The sequence below is a fragment of the Felis catus genome, chromosome C1 (genome assembly GCF_018350175.1).
Source record: "Felis catus isolate Fca126 chromosome C1, F.catus_Fca126_mat1.0, whole genome shotgun sequence".
Lineage (NCBI taxonomy): Eukaryota > Metazoa > Chordata > Mammalia > Carnivora > Felidae > Felis > Felis catus.
This window is the reverse complement of record NC_058375.1, coordinates 151,102,383-151,122,507: the sequence shown is the minus strand read 5'-3', so window position 1 is coordinate 151,122,507 and position 20,125 is coordinate 151,102,383. Positions and strand designations below refer to the sequence as shown.

The 20,125-nt window shown below is 37.0% G+C and overlaps 1 protein-coding gene across 8 annotated transcripts in view; it reads right to left on the bottom strand.

The window, feature by feature from the left end:
• SLC4A10 (solute carrier family 4 member 10) overlaps window positions 1-20,125 on the bottom strand; it is a 314,478-nt gene that overhangs the window by 62,449 nt on the left and 231,904 nt on the right. For all 8 annotated transcript variants that reach the window (XM_045033870.1, XM_019838163.3, XM_019838162.3 and 5 more), the window contains 4 exons: window positions 17,280-17,380; window positions 14,023-14,197; window positions 13,340-13,473; window positions 12,695-12,940 (listed from right to left, as the gene is read on the bottom strand). In XM_045033870.1, coding sequence (XP_044889805.1) covers window positions 12,695-12,940; window positions 13,340-13,473; window positions 14,023-14,197; window positions 17,280-17,380 — 656 coding nt within the window. The remainder of the gene's footprint in view (window positions 1-12,694; window positions 12,941-13,339; window positions 13,474-14,022; window positions 14,198-17,279; window positions 17,381-20,125) is intronic.

Below are 20,125 nucleotides of genomic sequence, written 5' to 3'. Positions count from 1 at the left end.
AATATTATAGGTTTGATAGGCATCCTTCCAGATCTCTTATTTCCTATGTATTTAAAATATACTTCCTATGCATTTTTGAGAGTTAAAGCATTGTCTCTAGAAGGCTGCTCTCAGGGGCTTACCTAAGGCCACAAAACAAGATATTGGTGCAGATTTCTATCCCCAAACTTTTAAGCCAAGTTGTTATCAAGCTTCGTAAAAATAACAAGCTGTAGGGCTTCAACACGATGTAGTAAAACTCATCTCTAGCCAAGATTTTTTTCCCTCCTTGTCAAATGCCTATTTATGGGTAATAGAAATAAGTACTTTATGTTCTAATAAGCTCTAAAATAAGAATCCATTTTACCTCCATTATTCAAATATTTACGTTTCTTATCCCTCTATTTTTATATTTTTTTTACTCCTGCTAGAAATTAAAAACTGCTTGAAGGTAATATAAAAAGACCTAAATACAATACAAATTTATCCAAATGCTTCTATATTCTAAATATTAATCATAAAAATTACTTTGGCAAACCAGTGGCCTATAATGTAGTACAGCATCAACAGGGTTCAACTAGATGTTAGATGGCTAAGGTTTTAGCCCCAGCTCTTCCACTTGGGTCAGCCATAAACCCTTCTGAGCCTCTGCTTTGGGTTTTTTTTTTCTTGTTTCAAGTTTTTGTTAGCCCTCAAAAGAGGTAATATTCATTCAACACTTACTCATTTATGCAACAGATATTGAGTATCTACTTTGTGCCAGGAACTGATTCAGATATCGGAAAAGCAGGGATCTAAACAGACTAAATTCCCTCCCCTCATGGACCATTTACTCTAGGAATGGAACAGACAATAAATTAGATTGACAGGCAAAGGTACCACTCTAAATAAGCACAAAACTACATGTTGGTGAGGATGTAGATCAATGGGAACTCTCATACATTGCTGGTGAGAATGAAAAATGGTACAACCACCTTGGCAGTTTCTTACAGAGTTAAGATATACCCTTTCATAAATCCCAGCAATCCTGATTCTAGGTATTTACCCAAGAGAAAATGAAAACATAGCCCAAATAAAGTCCTGCAGGTGAAGCAATATAGCCCCAAAGCAGAAACAACCCAAATGACAATCAATTTGTGATTGGATAGACAATTTGTGGTACGATCATACAGTGGAGTACTACCCAATTAAAAAAAAAAGGAATAAATTGATGCATGCAACAAAATGAGTAAATCTCAATAGTATTTAAAATAAATGAAAAAAAGCTAGACACAAAAGGCTCCATACTCTATAATTCTATTTATATGAAATTCTAGAAAAGGCAAAACTTTGGAGACAGAAGTCTTATCAGTGATTGTCAGAAGATGTGGGTTGGGTGAAGGATTCACTGCCAAGGGGCGTAAGGAAACATTTTGGGAAATGCTCTATATTTCAACTATGGTGCTATTCATTTGTCAAGACTCATTTAAGGATTACTTAAAAGGGGGTATATTTTATTGTATGTAAATGATACCTCAATAAATCTTACATTTAAAAATATAAGTCAATTATACAATATTTTAGATAAGAAAGGGAGAGAGAGGAGGACGTTGAAATTTTAGATAGAAAGTCCTCAAGTAGCAAATTTTGAAGAAACTAAAGGAACAAGCCACATAGATATCTGGAGAAGGGCATTCAGGCAAAAGGAAGACCAAGTATGCAGATGGAGAGGCAGAAACATGACCAGTGTGTTTCAGGAAGGGCAAGCATATCAGGGTGACTGGAGCAGATCGGTGAAGTAGTAGGAGATGAGAGAGAACAGATCACACAACAGCTGCAAGATAATGGCAAACTATCAGGAGGCTTTGAGGTGCAGAGTGACATGAGGTGACTTACGTTTTAAGAGAATAATCCCAGCAGCTTCATAGAGAACAGTCTATGAGAGACCAAGTGTAAAATCAGGAGCACTAGTTGGAGGACAACTGTAATAATTTACACAAGAGATTATGGAGGTAGAGAAAGTGGTAAAGGGTGTTCAGATTCTATACAAAGCCATTTGATTTGCTGAGAAATCTAGGTGTGTGAGAAGGAGAGTCAAGAATAAAGCACTTTTTTTTTTTTTAGTCTACACAGTTGAAAGGACGGGGATGCCATTGGCAGGAGGAGAGACTTGAGAGAGCTTCCTCTTACAACCTAACACAAATAGGACTAAACTATAAGCATCTACCCAGTATGTTAGTTTGCTAGAGCTGCCGTATGAAAATACCACAGACTGGGGGGCTTAAACATCAGAAAGTTATTCTCTCACAGTTCTGGAGGCTGGGAGTCCAAGATCCAATGCCAGCAGGGTTGGTTTCCTCTGAGGCCTCTCTCTTTGTGCAGATGGCTGCCCTCTTGCTGTGTCTTCACAGGATCTTTTTGCTGTGTAAGTACATCCCAGTGTCTCTGTGTGTCCAAATTTTTCTCTTATAAGGACACCAAATTTCATTAGGACTCACCCATATGACCTCACTTAACCTAAATCACTTTAAAAAATTTTTTTTAATGTTTATTCATTTTTGAGAGACAGAGACAGAATGCAAGCTGGGATGGAGGGGGGGAGGGGGCTGGTGACAGAGAAAGAGAGGGTGACAGAATGTGAAGCAGGCTTCAGGCTCTGGGCTGTCAGCTCCGAGCCCGAGGCGGGGCTCAAACCCATGAACTGTGAGATCCTGACCTGAGCAGAAGTTGGATGCTTAAGTGACCGAGCCACCTAGGCACCCCGTAAATCACTTCTTTTAAAAGCCCTGTCTCCAAATGTAGCCACATTCTGAGTTCCTAGCTTCCACATACAAATTTTGAGGAAACACAATTCAGCCCATAACATCCAGTAATACGATTTCAGAGTGAGTAGGACCATCTTCCTTATCCTCCAAAAACTTGATTTTAGAATTAAAAAAAAATTATGTGTTGGGTGTTTTATTCTTTTAGATATCAAAATTTTAAAAACTTAGAATAAATAAAACTGGACTCCTACAAATCATCTTTAGAGCAAGTTCTAACAGACCAGGTACCTATGCAATGAAGACATGAGCAACACTGGAATAAATGGAAGCAACAGAACTGGCCTGGACACAACCTCACAGAGACTAGCAATGAGTGTTCACTATACAACATAGTTTGCTACCCTTCACATACTATGCAAACAGGCTTGCCAAGAGATTGTTTATAAAGATAGGTTTTGGGGTGGTATACCGTTCTGCCTGCTACTGAGAACTGTAACCATAGAATGTTTTTATGAAGTGAATGCCTTCCTTTCCCGAGTTGTATATACATACTTCTTCACTTGACGTTTTCCTGTTTGTTAAAAAATAAATGTGAAGTGCATAAGCTGAACACCTTATATCATCAAGAAATTCATTTATAAAAAAATAGGCTAAGCTAACTGAATTTGGTTAGTTTTATAAATATCTAGTAAGGAATAGTGTTCAGAGCAATTAGCATATTAATTTCAATAGTTAAAGGGAAGTGTTTCTTCCTCCCAAACAAGTTATTAGCAACGTCTCTAAGCATTCATTCAGCGTGACTAATACTATAAAGAACATAGCAGTTACACTTAAAATATCCAGCAAAAGTGACATGAATGAATAAATAACGTAGCAACCTTTTACATGAACAAGAATAATTTTCCATCCCAATAGGAATGGCAGATACCCTGAGTAAAATTATCAAATCACATACAAAGTGCCAACACTGGCATTATACTCATCTCATAAAGAATTCATGGCAATGTGCCCAGCAGGTGAAATATTCCATAAGCAGGATACTGGTACTGTTTTAGCCTGTCATCAGGTACCAAAAATGGCTGGACAGTGAATCAGTTAGGAATTAAGCCTCATGTGCCATCTCCAGGAGTTGAGGCTATATGATTCACTTGACAGATTTAACTTTTAAAAAGACTTTATTTTTAGAGTATTATGTTCACAGCAATATTGAGAAGAAGATACATATACCATATACCCCCTACCTGAATGCATTTATCACTTCCCCCGTTATCAACCAGAGTGGAACATTTGCTGTAATTGATTAACCAAATTAACACACCATTATGATTGAAAGTCCACAGTTCACGTTAGGATTCACTCTTGGTGTTGGACATTTCATGGGATTGGAGACATTTACAATAAGATGTATCCACCATTATGGTATCATACAGAGTAGTTTTACTGTCCTAAAAATCCTGTTTTATTAATGTTAAGTTTTACAAGTTCTTTGTAGGTTTTAGATAACAGTTCTTTACTAGACATGTCTTTTGCAAATATATTCTCCCAGTCTGTGGCTTGTCTTTTCAATCTCTTGACATTATCTTTCACCAAGCAGAAAATTTTAATTTTAATAAGGCCCATCTTTAATTTTTTCTTTCATGAATCATACCTTTGGTGTTGTACGTGAAGAGTCATAGCTTTAGTCATAGCTAAACCCAAGGCCATCTAGATTTTCTCCTACATTATATTCTAGGATTTTTATAATTTTGCATTTTACAGTTAGGGATATGATCCATTTTGAGTTAATTTTTGTGAAGAGTATACAGTCTGTGTCTAGATTCATCTTTTTTTTTTTTTTTGCATGTGGATTTTTAGCTGTTCCAGCACCATTAGTTAAAAGACTAGCTTTGCTCCATTGTATTTGTTTTTGCTTCTTTGTCAAATATTAGTTGACTATATTTATGGGGGTATATTTCTGGGCTCTCTATTCTGTTCCATTGGTCTATTTGTCCATTCTTTTGTCAATACCTCACTGTCTGGATTACTTAGCTTTATAGTAAGTGTTGAAGTCAGGTAGTGCCATATCCTCCAACTTTGTTCCCCTTCATTACTGTGTTGGCTATTCTGAGTCTTTTGCCTTTCCATGTAAACTCTAGAATCAGTTTGTTGATGTCCATAGAATAACTTTCTGGGGTTCTACTTGGGATTGTGTTGCATCTATAGATCAAATTGGGAAGAAATGACACCTTGACAATATTGAGTTTTCCTGTCAATGATCATGTACTATCTCTCCATTTATTTAGTTTTTCTTTTATTTGTTTCATCAGAGTTTTGTTGTTTTCCTCATATAAATGTTGTACAAATTGTGTTAGATTTATATCTAACTATTTTTTTGGAGTGCTAATGTAAATGGTATTGTGTTTTTAATTTGAAATTCCATTTGTTCCTTGCTAGTATATAGGAAAGTGATTGACTTTTGTACATCAATCTTGTGTTCTGAAGCCTTGCTATAATCACTTATTGCCTCTAGTAGTGTTTTGTCGATTCTTCCAGATTTTCTATATAAACAATCATGTCATTTATAAACAAAGACAGCTTTCTTTCTTCCTTTTCAATCTGTATACCTTTCATTTTCTTGTCTTGTCTTATTACTTTTGCCAGAACTTCCAGTATGATGTTGAAAAGGAGTGGTGAGAAGGACATTCTTAACATATTCCTGATCTCAGGGGGAAAACTTCCTAGTTTCTCACCATGAAGTATGTTACCTTAAGGTTTTTCTGTATTATTTATCATGTTGAGGAAGTTCCCCTCTATTCCTAATTTACTGAGAGTTTTATCATGAATGGGTGTTGGATTTTGTCAAATGCTTTTAGTGCTGTTATTGATACGAATATGAATTTATCATCTTTAGCCTATTGATGGAATGCCTTGTATTAATTGATTTTGGAATGTTGAACCAGCCTTGCATACTTGAAATAAATCCCACTTGGTTGTGGTGTGTAATTTTTTAAACATTGTTGGAGTTGATTTGCTAGTATTTTATTGAGGATTTTTGCATATTTGGTCAAAAGAGCTATTGGTCTGTAGTTTCCTTTTCTTATATCTTTGTCTGGTGTTGATATTAGGGTAAGCTAGCCTTATAGAATGAGTTAGGGAATATTCTCATGGTTTCTATCCTCTGAAAGAGATTGTAGAAAATTGGTATAATAGTTTCTTTAAATGTTTGATAGAATTCAACGAGACTGGTGCTTTCTTTTTTGGAAGGTTGTTAATTATTGATTCAATTTCCTTAATAGATACAGTTCTATTTAGATTATCTATTTCTTGTGTGAGTTTTGGCAGATTTTCTCTTTCAAGGAATTGGTCCATTTTACCTAGATTATCAAATTTGTGGGCATATAGATTTTCATAGTATTACTTTATATTCTTTTTAGTTCCCATGGCATCTTCAGTGATGTCCCTGCTTTCATTTCTGATATTAGCAATTTGTATACTCTTTTTTTTTTCTTAGTTACCCTGATGAGAGGCTTATCAATTTTATTGATCTTTTCAAAGAACAAGACTTTGGTCCTCTGATTTTTTTCTCTGTTGATTTCCCTTTTTTAAAAAAAATTTTAATGTTTATTTTATTTTTTTAATATGAAATTTATTGTCAAATTGGTTTCCTTACAACACCCAGTGTGATTTCCCATTTTTAATTTCATTGCTTTCTGCTTTTTTATTATTTCTTTTCTTTTGCTAATTTTTAAATTAATTTGCTTTTCTTTTTCTAGTTTTCTAAGGTTGAAGCTTAATTTCTTTTTTAACCTATGCATTCAATGCTATAAATCTCCATCTAAGCACTGCTTTTATTGCATCCCACAAATTTTTATAAGCTGTTTTCATTTTAATTTAGTTCAAAATGATTACTTTTAATCTTACCAGTACAGTTCCTTACACTGATTAACAAGTCAGTACTTTCACCAATGAAAATCTATTTCCGATATTCAGCAAAGCCTTAGTGTTGACTGAAATGTGACTCACAGGCTTGTGATAACCTTTTCTGGTATTTAGCCTCTCTGCTTTAATGTTAGCTGACTACTCCTGGAGTTTGGACTCCTGACTGAAATATCAGCTACCTATGGCTGTAAGTTAACCTACATACACATATTACCACAGTGTCTGTGCTGAGATATTTTAATATAAATTGAAACATCATTATATTCCACTTTAAGTATTTCAGAATATACCCTTAAATCTAGGTCAATTCAGGAAGTGAAGAGAAATGAGGTCAGTACTTCAAAGATTGTAAGCCTTCTGAGAATGGTCATCATATCTCAACAAAGTGAAATGATGAATTGTGGCCATGCAATGCATCTTAAAGAAGAAACCACCAATTTTTGCTTATCACTCTCCCTCTAATCTTGGATGCTTATGTAAATTTCTGCCCTTTCATAGCTATTTAACAACAAAGCATGAAAGATAATTCTATATAATGTCTGTCAATCTATAGTTACAGAGAAGGAAAATAGTAGCTAAAGGTGCATCTGAGAAGTAACATTATTGCAAGACAGTTAAGAAAGGTTTACTCATATCTACCAACCCCCTTGGCCTCTAGAGGTAGAAAGATGAAGAGATTCTAATCTTGTACTCATAGGCTCATAATCCATTAGGAACAATGAGGATAAAACAGGCAGATAATAAAGTTATATTGGATATTATTGCTAGTGGAGATAAGACTTTATCATTGAAATAAGAATTTAATTCAGAACAAAAGGGAAAGCAAAGATATCAAGGGTTTGGATTAAAAATCAAGAATGAGATGGGTTGCCAGAAGTGTATTTATTGAATAATCACTTATTGAGTGCCTACTATTATATTTATTAGATTCTAAAATGTCAGATAATCTACGTGCTTAATGTCAGTTGTAAGGGGCATTTCCAGAAATGTAAAAATATGAACATGCTCATTTTATGCACGTGCCAAGCACTTTGCTAGGACAATGGGCTCAAAGGGGTGTCTAATAGTCATGGACGTAGCATTACAGAGATTAACCTGGTGGAGCTACACATACATTACACAAATAAATACATAGAATATAATTACAAATTTATTTTGCAAGAAATCTGGATAAATTTTTCAAGTGTATATGTAGTAAAAATCTGATTTAAAAAGTGGAAACACAGGGGTTTCTCTAAATCTGAGTTTTATTCTTTATTTTTTGATGAGTGAGTACTATAAGGTCATTGAGCTATGAGAACTACCCTTTCATCTTCTTTTCCCCTGAATCTCAGAGCAACTTTTGAATCTCTGCTATAGTTTGCAATCCTGCCTCTCATTTCTTCCAGATGACTTCTACACCATGTTGGCACCCTGTCTAAATCTTCAGTCAGAACTAGTTTTATGGATCCAGATTTGTACATATTTAAGTACATTAAGACTCTCATAACATCTCAAGTTTATTCAAAACTTCCTGTTGAAATTTTTAAGAGTCAGGTTAAAGATACTGTAAAAGAGTTCACTTGTCTTCACTTGCCAAACAAGCTTGGCCAGGTGACGTCAATTATTTTACAACACATTCAGTTAATCAATATGTATTAAGTATCACTTACTATAGTTACAGTATTATGCTGAGACTGGAGGGATACAATTATTACATGTTTTCTATCTTAAAAGAGGCTCAACTCTAGTTGAGGAGATGAGAAAAATAATACCCTTCTATGAGTATAAGGTCGGTCAATAAATAACATTTATCCAGAACAGCCCTGGGTTATGTGGAGGGCTGAGAGTTGGATAAAAACAACAAAGATAGGAAAAAAAACAAAAAACAAAACCAAACAAAAAAAAACTTTCAAGAACCTAATAGTAAAATCAGTCCTCCTAATGGCTTGGTAATTGTTGATATTATTTAACTCTAGTCTGTTAGTATATTGAAAACTAGAGTAACAGACCCTGGTCTCTGCTTTGACCCAACCAGCTGCAAAGAATTCATATCACCCCAATCTTTCTCTAGCTAGCCATCTTTGAAAGCTTTAGATTATTACTATATATTGAAGGAATATTTCATCTTACATAGCAGAATGCTTTATTCTATTTTTGCTGTTTCTTAAAATCAAAGCAACCTAGAAAAAGTTATTCCCACAAACTCATTACTTATTGCTAACTTGACATATTCAGCTTGATCATCTGGTATAATGTATATATTCTTGAAACTAAATTGATTATCTTGACACTTGCTCTTGGCACAATGAAAAGAAACTTATAGCTTCAAATATAAGGTCTACATATTACCACATTATAAGGTTAGGATGCCAAAGGAACTAGGAAAGTCTTTAAAAAATCAAAGACATTTTGTTATTTCATTGGTAAAATTATGGGTTTAGGAAAATCTGAATACAGGAGGCCCAAGTATAAAGAATATCTGAAATGCACATCCTAAATATGATGCCTTTTTCAATATCTTACACCTAAACCAACTATGTGGAAGCATGGGCATGTTAATTTTGCAAAGATTGCAATCTCAGATATGCTGCATCCTAGCTATGACATTTTTTGAAAAATTTTTTCTTATAAAAACTGTGAAAGCATGAGGCCAGCAAACATCAGGAGAAAATTTTAGGTGACCATGAGCATGACAATACTTACAGACTGATTAGTGTGAAAAGGTCATGGTGGCAAGAACAAGAAAAACCACAAGTATCATATGGAGCTCATGAAACAGAAAATGCTTTGGGCACAAGCATGATATTACACTGTGCATTAGCCATTATTGTTAGCAATACTTTTCTTTACCTTTTTTAAATGCACATGACCAAAAGTACACTAATAAATATATTCATCATACGCATAGCGAGATATTTGTTTTGCTTCTCCAAGACCAGGTAATAGCAATACCTGATCAGATTCATGCACACACTGTGAGTGGTACTGAGAGCCAGGGAATCATGGCGTGAACATCAAAGTGAAGATGGTTCAGTAAAGATGTCTGGTCAGCACATTTCCCAGGGAGACTACCAGTCTCAACCATTTCACCTCACCACCCAGCAGGATGAACCCATCTTTCCATCTCTGCTGCCTTCCTTATTACGGCTGAGAAGGGCACATGGGCAATGGAAAACAATGATTAGCACACATTTCTGCTCAGCCTTCACATAATTAGGTTTTAGATGTGTACACTGTGATAAAGCATCACTTGAACCTAAACTCGTGGGGATCCTTTTTTAGAAAAGCGGAGATGGAAACATTAAGAAAGTCAGGACCCATGCAACTCTCCTCCTGATTGCCATGAAAAGCAGGAATCATGGGCAAACAAAGCTATTTTTGCTTTCAAATTATCCTCTGAGCGTTTGTCTTACTGAACCCCACAATTTGTCTTGATCTCATCACTTTTGGGGAGGTTGAAATCCCATGTTTACCCACTCCCTTACCATCATCTCTAATCTCTCTCTTTCCTCTGTCTCTCTGTCTTCATTTTCAAACACACATAGCTCTTTTCTGTCACAAATTACCATTCTCAGGATCTCACTGCCCCCTCCAGCAGGCACTGTTTTTCACTTTCTTTGACCAAATCGGCCTCTGCATACTTTCTCCCTTTCTTTACCGCCTACTCTCATCTTCATTTTTTGCAAACTAGCTTGTAGTCCTGCCCCCCTCCCCACCCAGTGCTGTTTCTTACGTTAACAATGATCTCTCTCCCTCGTCCTGTTTGATCTCTACACCACTGTCCTCTAAAGACTTCTTGACCCAGCTTTGTCCCGTGCCTTTTACAACCTGACACCATCCATGTTTGTTTGTTTTTTGTTTCTTTTTCTGATTCTTCTTACTTTTTACCTATTGCTTGCATGCTCCCATTCTTCTATCTTCAAGCTATGACCATTATCCAGGGCACAGTCTTTGCTTCTCTGATCTTTCTCCTTTTTACACCTGGAGATTTTCAATGGTATTCCTCAGTCTGAGGTACTTTGATGCTGCCACTGAAGGTTCAGGAACAAATGGAAGGGTGGGTGGACAGCTGGCGCCTCCCCACCACTGCACATGGAATAGTTCTGCTTTTACCTGTTTTACTTGGGCCATATTTTGTCTTTAGGAGAGCTTATTTGTATTCATCAGTGTACTGATGTAATTTGAAAATTACATCAAAACCATAAAACCTGGATCCAGCTTCTTGTTTTACCACTATCTATTTGACTTTCAACAAATATTTCAAAGCATCCATGCATTTCTTACGTCCAGACCTGCACCATTCCTTCCATCTGGACTACTCTCCTGCCCCCTTCCTCAGCACTTTCCTAACTCCTACTGGTATTTTGGTCTTCTTCTTCGTTGTCTTCTTCTTCTTTTTTTTTTCTAAATAGGCTCCACATCCAGCATGGATCCCAATGCGGGGCTTGAGCTCATGACTCTGAGAGCCAGACTTGAGCTGAGATCAAGAGTTGGACCCTTAACTGACTGAGCCACCCAGGCACCCTGATGTTCTGGTCTTCTATGTTACTTCCTCCAAGAAGTCTTCCATGAACCCCAAATCTGGGTTGGGTATTCTTCTAATGTGGTACCATTGCATTCTGCACCAATCTCTTTTTTTTTTTTAACTTTTTTTTTTCAACGTTTTTTATTTATTTATTTTTGGGACAGAGAGAGACAGAGCATGAACGGGGGAGGGGCAGAGAGAGAGGGAGACACAGAATCGGAAACAGGCTCCAGGCTCCGAGCCATCAGCCCAGAGCCCGACGCGGGGCTCAAACTCCCGGACCGCGAGATCGTGACCTGGCTGAAGTCGGACGCTTAACCGACTGCGCCACCCAGGCGCCCCTGCACCAATCTCTTAACACAGCCCTTCTTTCATTGTGTTGCCTGTTTGTCTGTATCCCCTATTAAACTGGAAGTTCACTGAAGACCGAATATATTATTCATGTCTATAGCATAGCGCTTGGCATGTAATAAGTGTGAAAATCCAGGCAGAGATAATTATACATCCCTAGTACCTAGCATAGTGCCTGGCATGTAATAGGTTTGAAGATTCAAACAGATAACATACATCCCAGCAAGGAGATCCAAATTGGGTGACACTGTTCTCTAAAGAGAAACAAAAGGGCACGTGTCCATGTTATCCTTCATTCTGATCAAACTATTCTTCCCATTTGCCTGCTTCCTGAGTGTCCCTGACACCTCCTTCATCTGCTTCTGGATCCTGTTCACAACACTCTTGCTATTTGCTTTTATTGGGAAAGTTACTTTATGTTTCCACTCTGATTTTTCTTATCTGAGACAGAGGTAGAAAGACCAGGAAAAATGTGAAGTACTAAAAATCATTCTATTTTCAATACTGTATCATTACATCATTCTTAACAAAATCAGAACATGATACTATTTTGGCCTAATTTCAACAATTCTGATGTATGTCAGTGGTAAATAAAGATAATAAATCTTCAAAGGATTTGGGGCCATATCTAAGCAGTTTATAAGAAGACCATTGGTGATTGATGGAGAGGTTATAACGGACTTGTAAAGAACATATTGGTTCAAATATTTGCTGTACAAAAATGTACATACAAATGCAACAAAAAAATCCTAAAATTAAATCAAAGAAAGGAATAATGTAATGTTTGTGTACTCCACAAACACAGTCGTAGAGAAATTCCAAACTCCTGGCATACTAAAACTGGAAAGTACAATAGGTACAGTCCCATCTTTAATCCTGAACTGTTAACATCACCTTCAACTGGCAAAGCCTGAGCACCTCCACCATTAATATCGTGCATTCTAAAAAGCAAAATCACATTTCAATTCGGTGAGTTTTGCTTTTGTTTTTATAATGAGAACTCAAGTATCAGATGAGTAGCTGATGAGGTGGCTTTTAAAATCCTGTTCCCCTCTGAGAGTCTGATCAGGGATTTAGATCCTGAATCAATGTAAGACACTTGATCTGCAATGGAAGTTCATCCTATTTTTTTTTTTAAACAATAGCAATTTGTAAAAAGACAAGCCCCATGGCCACTAGGGGAAACGTTACTTACGAGTATTGGGTCAGCAGTTCCAAATCATTATGCATGTTGATTGGATATGCTTCACTGAGTTCAAACAACTTCTCTAGGGCCTCATAGATGAAGATGATGCAAATAAGAGAAGCGAAAGCTTCTTCGGTGAACCGGGTGATGTAGCAGACTAGGGAGCTTGCATCGGTCGCCACAAGTATGATACAAAGGGTTGCCGTCCAAAGTCCAATACTAGCTCTCAAAGACAGGTACGACAGCCCATATTCTCTAGAAGGAGGAAAGAACAGCGGAAATAAGGTCATTTAACAGCTCGCCACCATTTTAAATAGATGGGAATAAGTCTAATTCAGGAAGTGAAAGTAAATAACCTTCACATCCCATGATTTTCTAAACTCAAAACGTTCGTCGAAAGGGGACATCTAAGAGGACAAAACTAAAAGAGGTTTCTCATGTTTAGAACAGAATATCATTTTTTATAAATTTTACATAGCAAATCGCACACACATTTTACTTTTCCTTTATTTCCATGGAGAGACAAAAATGGCAAACTGAATCAAATCCATTACGTCCACCTTTCCCAGCAGACCCCAGACATGATGTTGGGAGAAGTATAAATACGGTGGAGAAATAGAAAGGGAGGAAGGGCCAAAAGTATTTAACACTTACTTGCAAAATTTAAACAAAATCTTTTCAAACACCAAAACTGGTCCTGTACTGCCCAATATGGTAAGAGGCTGTCCACCAAAGAGGGAATAGGCTATCCCAGTCATAGATGCTCCAAAGAGAGATTCGATTGCACTCTGTGTAGACATATAAATAATTCCATTACCTAAGCTACACAGGCAACCATTATACCTAGGAAGTACATGTTTAAAATACATGAGGATACTCTTTTTCATTTGCTATGAAAAACCTAGTGACCTTGGGCAGGATGTGGAGTAAGGGAATAAGAAAAGGGACAAGCAGTCAGGAGAATATGAATGGTACTGAATGGGGATGTGTTCTCTCCACATTCCTCATCTTGCTTTCCTTTGGACTATTAAAAGTTTACATGTACTCGCGGTCAGTGTCAGGACAGAAGCGTGGGCTGTGTAAGTGGGAAATGGATTCCTCATGTCCATCTCTCTCTCCTTGTGAGAATGGGAGCCAAAGCCAGACAAGGACTGGGGTTGGGGCGGGGTCAGGGATGAGAGCAGAACCTTGTGTAAGACTAAGAATTAACAGTTCTGAGACATTCCACTTCCAGATTACCAGTTATAAAGGAATCCAAAACTAAATGTTGACTTATCTAACTATCATTCCTAAAAACTGATTCGGTTTTAAAATTCCAGGGAAAGCATAATACATACTATACGACCTTCCGTTGCTTCTCCCAGCAGTCCTCCAAACGTGATGACTGGAGACATACACGCGCAGTAGAGAAATAGAAAAGATGCTAAGCACTGCAGGCTGAAAGCATCTCTGAAGTCACTCCAGAAGTATGGAGCTTTTCTTTTGATATCTAAAATAAGTCCCCCAAAAATCCTAAGACGGGGGGAGGAGGGAAACACAAGAGTGAAATCCAAATATAAAAACACACACCCACAAAGCAAAATCCTCATTTCCTTTTTGCCAGGTCACAGTATACGTTTTCCATCAGCGGAGATGAGACCCATTTTAACCTGCTACATTGTATTAGCATGATCTACAGAGATGGCTTTGTACCACTGTACTCTGTGTCTCTTCAATTCCTAACTAAATATTATGCCAGCAACCAGAAAATCCCGTGTTCTCTCAAACAAGGTGCAGAGCTGTCCTTCAATCAAAATTCAAATAATGAGATTTAAGGATCACTCTAATCTCCGTGCCATTTCTATATCAATCTACCCCTCCTAAACTCAGGCCTACTACCCTCAGTCGTTGGCAGTATTTTCTAATTGTTTACATTTCATTTAGCATAGCAGAAAGTGAAGTTTGGGAGGATAAGGTGGCTTTTGCGTTCTGCAACGGTGAACATTACCCTAGAGAGAAGAAGTAGTGTTTAACCATGGCTCCAGTTACCTACTTTCTCTGCCAAAATATTCCTCACCACGTATTGTTTCAAGCAGGCATCTAAATGGCCTTATGGATGACAGTAATACCTAGTAAAGACAGATAGATTCCATAGTTGTTTTCATTTTTAGGAAATTAAGAAGGGGACCTTATAATAACCAACCCAGACAAATGTAATTTTGATCCATTATTGTCTAAACATATCCCAACATCTATCATTCACAAGACAATAATGGCCTTACTTAGTATAAATTCACTTATTCTAAATATATCCAAAACCACACCAAAACACTTGAAAGAGGATTTGGGGGGTGGAGGGGAGAAGAATAGCAGTAAATTGTGAAATGCTCCCTAAAATGTGAGGTCTAAAATATTTTTAATCTACTAGGAATGAGAATATTAATGAATAGGTATTCTCATTCTTTGAATATTTAATAATAATATATGGATTTAACACTTGGCTACTGAAAGCTCTTTGTGCTCCATGGAATAAAGATGTCATATTAAAATGAATAAGACTATGATTAAGTTCCTACACAAAGGTTAAAAAAAAACCATTATGTTCCAATCTACTGCCAGTATGCTAGATATATTTGGATTATGCAAAGATATTAAATTTTTATTTATTTTCTGGATAGAAATGTTCACAGACTAAGAACTACCTCAAAAATTATTGTTCTCTCGAGACGCTAATTCTGGTTTGCCTTGAAAAAAGTGTATCTTCAGAATAACTGAAAATTTTGACTCTTACTTGTAATCACCCTGACCTGACTGACATAGACACAATAGTAACCTGTTAGTAACTATCTCACTATTACATAAGTGAGAGACTCCTTATGTTTTCCTGGTGATTGCTTCCATCAGAGGGATGTGGACTAGGAGAAAGTGAGAAGGATGAAATTCCAATTGAAAAACAGGACATTTAAACTCAAAGAAGCTTACAGAGAACCCATGAAACTCATACATACAAAGATCATCTTAGAGTCCCCGGAGTGCGTTTGATAAACATGTGCATATTTTTTTATTTGGGGAGGATCATTTCTGAGTGATTTGTTAACTTATCAAAGTCACAATTCAAAATAGATTTAATCCAGTATTTATTTATTCATTTATCATTTACATCCCACCTAATCCCCAAAATATTTTGAGGTGGTTACGAACTATTACTTAGTAGTTAATATTTGTAGGTTTGATAGCACTTTCTGTTAGACCACTGTCTTCTCATTAATTACTTATTAGGGCATAAAATAGTGTCAATAGCTATGATATTACTGTGTAATAAACGTGCTTTTAGCAGCAAAAATCTAAATCCGGAAGTGGGAGGTCATTGCAGAGAACAGTGCAAGAGCAGCCCAGATGTACACCAGCAACTCTCGGAGAGCAGATGAGTAATGGATACTTCAAGTCATGTCAGCAACAGAATCTGTGGAAGAACTCTGGAGAAGCGAAGATACCGGATATTGGTGACCTGGGAGGATTTAGGAAGCAGTAAGGAAAAGTGAACTTCGAAAAAAATCTAAGCTATGTGGCATGTTACACCTGAGAGAGAGAGAGAGAGAGAGAGAGAGAGAGAGAGAGAGAGAGAGAGAGAGAGAAACCACCCAAAATAAAAAGACAGCATTTGAAAATATGAAAGCAAACAGAGGGAGTAACCACGCTTCCAGTAAAGGGAGAAGGAAAAAATTGTTTGAATCATCTCAAATTATATATGGAGGCTGAGGAAGACATTAAAGGACCTTTCCTCAGAGACAAAACATAGATAAAGGGAAAGAACAGAGGAGAATTAAAATGCATAGAGTTGTCAGAAACTCGAAAGTCAGCTTAAAGGACACAGCGAAAGCAGTCCAGGAAATGGCCTTGAGAGGAAGGGGGTACCAATCCTGCAAAGCCTTTGCCCTTGCCTTCAATTATAATGGAGGCTGTGTGCACATATTCCCTGAAGACAGACCCTCCCAAGGTTTTCTGATTTTCTGCTCACACATTGCTTGGAGAGAGACAAGCTGTCAAAAAACGATAAAGAACCATTTTGAGAAATAAATTGAAGCTTTCATCTCTTCAAAGATGTGTGATTAGAAAAAATAAATCATATGGCTCTTTCAAATTACAACCATAAAAATAAAAAATACTATTATATACATCCTACTTGCATGTAATGAGATAGGTTCTATAAGACTGAGTTCTTGGTATTTATTTTTATTTCCATCTGAACTTGAAGCTTTCAACAGGCCCTTTTAGAAGGGGCCACTGACAGTTTTCTTATTCATTCTACGAATCTGTGAACACATTTTATGCACAGCAAAATGAAGGACTAGGTAAGATAAAATGGAATGATGTATTCACTGTGCTGGTTTAATAGTAACAAAAATGATTAGTAAATACTGGGAAATCAAATTTATTGGCATTACGTAGGTGTTCACGGAATAGTCAAATAAATAAATACATACATACTCAAATAGGTATTTATTAACAGGTATTCAAAGTATAAAAAAAATTACATCTCTAAACAGCAATTCCTGACACAAAGGACAGTATATCATTTGGTCTTTGAAGTCCCATACAAGTACTTTTCACTGACCTTCCAGTTCGCTGGAGTTCAGGTCCACTGTGTCCTCCGTGGGGCTCTGCTTCCCCATGAGCGGCTGTTCCATTTGGTACAGCAGGAATCTTCCTCTTCTCCTGCAGGAAGTTTTTTGTTTTTGTTTTTTAATTTCAGGTGCTAGTTGTAAATAACAAAAACAATTTTTTTCCCTTGAGGCAATATGCAGAGTGGCCAAGAACCCAGGCTCTGTTACTTATTTGCTACATGAACTCTAATTAAAGTTATCTAATTTCCTAATGCTTCAGTTCCCTCCTCCATTCACGAGTGGTAGTAACAATACCTATCAGCGTGGTTGAGAAAATTAAATGAAGTGATGGACATTTACTCAGTCTTTCCATTAATCTTTATTGGTGCCTTGTGTGCCATTCATTGTTACGGATGTTAGAAATGCAAAGGTGAGTGAGAAAAGGCATTCTATTAGTGGAGACAAGCAAGTCTCTAATGTCAGGTAGACATTCAGCTAGGAAGACAATGAAGGAAAGGAAGGGGACGAAGAGAGACCAGGGTTGGCTAGGTTGGAATGAGGAGGCACTAGTTACGGTGGTGTTGTACGCCTGGCATAGTTCAACTGTTCAATCAACTTAAACTATTATCGCTAGCTATTTTTAAAGGCGGTTCCCTGTTATTCTGGCAGATATCTTCCTACCTAAGGAATGAATGATTTACAACATGGTTCTTTCTGACTCACGGAGATCCCAGACTCTTACAAATGGAAACTTCCATTTGGTCATTGACAAATTAACTGAGGCTTATGGAAGTGCTGTCTTATCACAAGCCTGTTCCACCCACTTTTGTCGGTGACAGAGATTTTTAAAAATCATAAAATCCTCCCTATTGGTTATCCTAGAGGATGCCAATGTGTTCAAAAGGGCTGAAAAGTATCATAAAAATTTTTTTAAGTGGTGCAGTTAAAACATTTACTTCACTGCCATTCCAAAATAGTCTAAGCATGTGAATTAGCAAATGATCTTATGTATAATGGGACATTTAGGAAGGTGGCACAGGTTTAAAACATGAGAAAAATAAGTTTTGAAATGCACAAAATAGAGAAAAGTTCATTGCTTGATATTTTTACAACTTCCCAGGTATATGAATAGGTACAATGAACAAAAATGCAAAGATAAAAGAGAGGATGTCTGTCAGCTGATGGAGGAACTGCCTTTACACATAAATAGCTATTATATAGAGTAAAGGGCTTTAAGGGTGGCCTCGGTACCCTAAATACCCAACAGTCACCCAGGGAAATGCTTCTTAGGTTCCATAAATCTCAGAAAGCAAGTGATATTATTTGGTCTCCTGGGTAATTATCCCTTACTGGCTATGTCTCATTGTCTTACAATGGAAAAAGCTATACATTGATAAGGCAAATGATAAACCATGAAATATATTAGCCATTCTAAAGTACCTGTTTCATCAAGGAGTGTTCATCTTATAGTAAGGGGGAAAGGTGTGTGAAAAGAGATGTATGAACAGTACCGATGAATATTCTGAGGAAAATACAGGAAATATTTTTTGTTCAGAAACACAGGTATTTTGTTTTTTTAAACAAATTAAAGAGTGTATATATATTTGACTACTCAACTTATGCAATCTACTAATTCAACCAACCAATACTTATTGAAAGCCAATTTGTGTCAGGTACTCAACCCCACCATTAAGACACCAGTGGACAAATCAGGCCTGTGGAACTCACCTTCTAATGGGGAACCCAAACAATAAACAAATAAACACATAAGTAAATTAATTCTACAGTGTGTTAGATTAAAACCTATGTAAAAATGAAAATTTAGAGCAGAGTTAAGAGGGGGATCTGAGGGGCGCCTGGGTGGCACAGTCGGTTAAGCATCCGACTTCAGCCAGGTCACGATCTCACGGTCCGTGAGTTCGAGCCCCGCGTCAGGCTCTGGGCTGATGGCTCAGAGCCTGGAGCCTGTTTCCGATTCTGTGTCTCCCTCTCTCTCTGCCCCTCCCCCGTTCATGCTCTGTCTCAGAGCATGCTCTGTCACAGAGTGGTCAGGTAGGATCATTGAGAAAGTGTCATTTGAGAAAAGCCTAAGGGAGCTGAGAGAATAAGCCATGAGAATAACTGGTGGATATACAGACAGAAAGAACAGCAAGTGAGACAGTGTCAAGGCAGGGGTATGGCTGTAAGGTTTGAAGAACAAAGAACAAAGAAGCCGACATTGTTGGAAAAGAGTTCACAAGGAAGAAAGTCATAGGAGTTTACTTTGAAGAAATAAAGGGAAGCCAGATTGTATAGATTTAGTAGACCATTGTATGTATTTGGCTTTTATTCTCAGTGAATTGAGAAAATGTTGTAGGGTTTTGAGGAAAGGAGTAGTATGGTCTCACTTGGAGTCACTCTGGCTGCTGTGCTGATAACAGATGTTGGGGGCCAAGGACAGAAACAAGGAGAGTGATAAAAAAAAAACTATTTCAATAATCTAGGAGGAAAAAAAATGATGGTAGCTTGAACTAGGATGGCAGCAGTAGCAACAATGAGAAATGGTGTAATTCTGGATAAATATTAAAGGAAAATCCAAGAGTATTTCCTGGAAGAATGGAAATCTAAGAATAAATTTAAAAAATGAGTGTTTTTGGCTTGACCAACTGTAAGTATGGAGTTGAGACCTACCAATAGAGGCAGGTGCAAATGCAACAGACTTTCAGAAAAGATCGGAGTTTCTTGTATATTTCAGGAAGTATTATATTGCCTTTTCTAATATAAACGCAAAGATGAATACAGATATAGAAATGAGACAATCTACAATTCAGTTCAAACTTTGGATATGTCAGGTTTTAGATATCTATAAGACATCCAA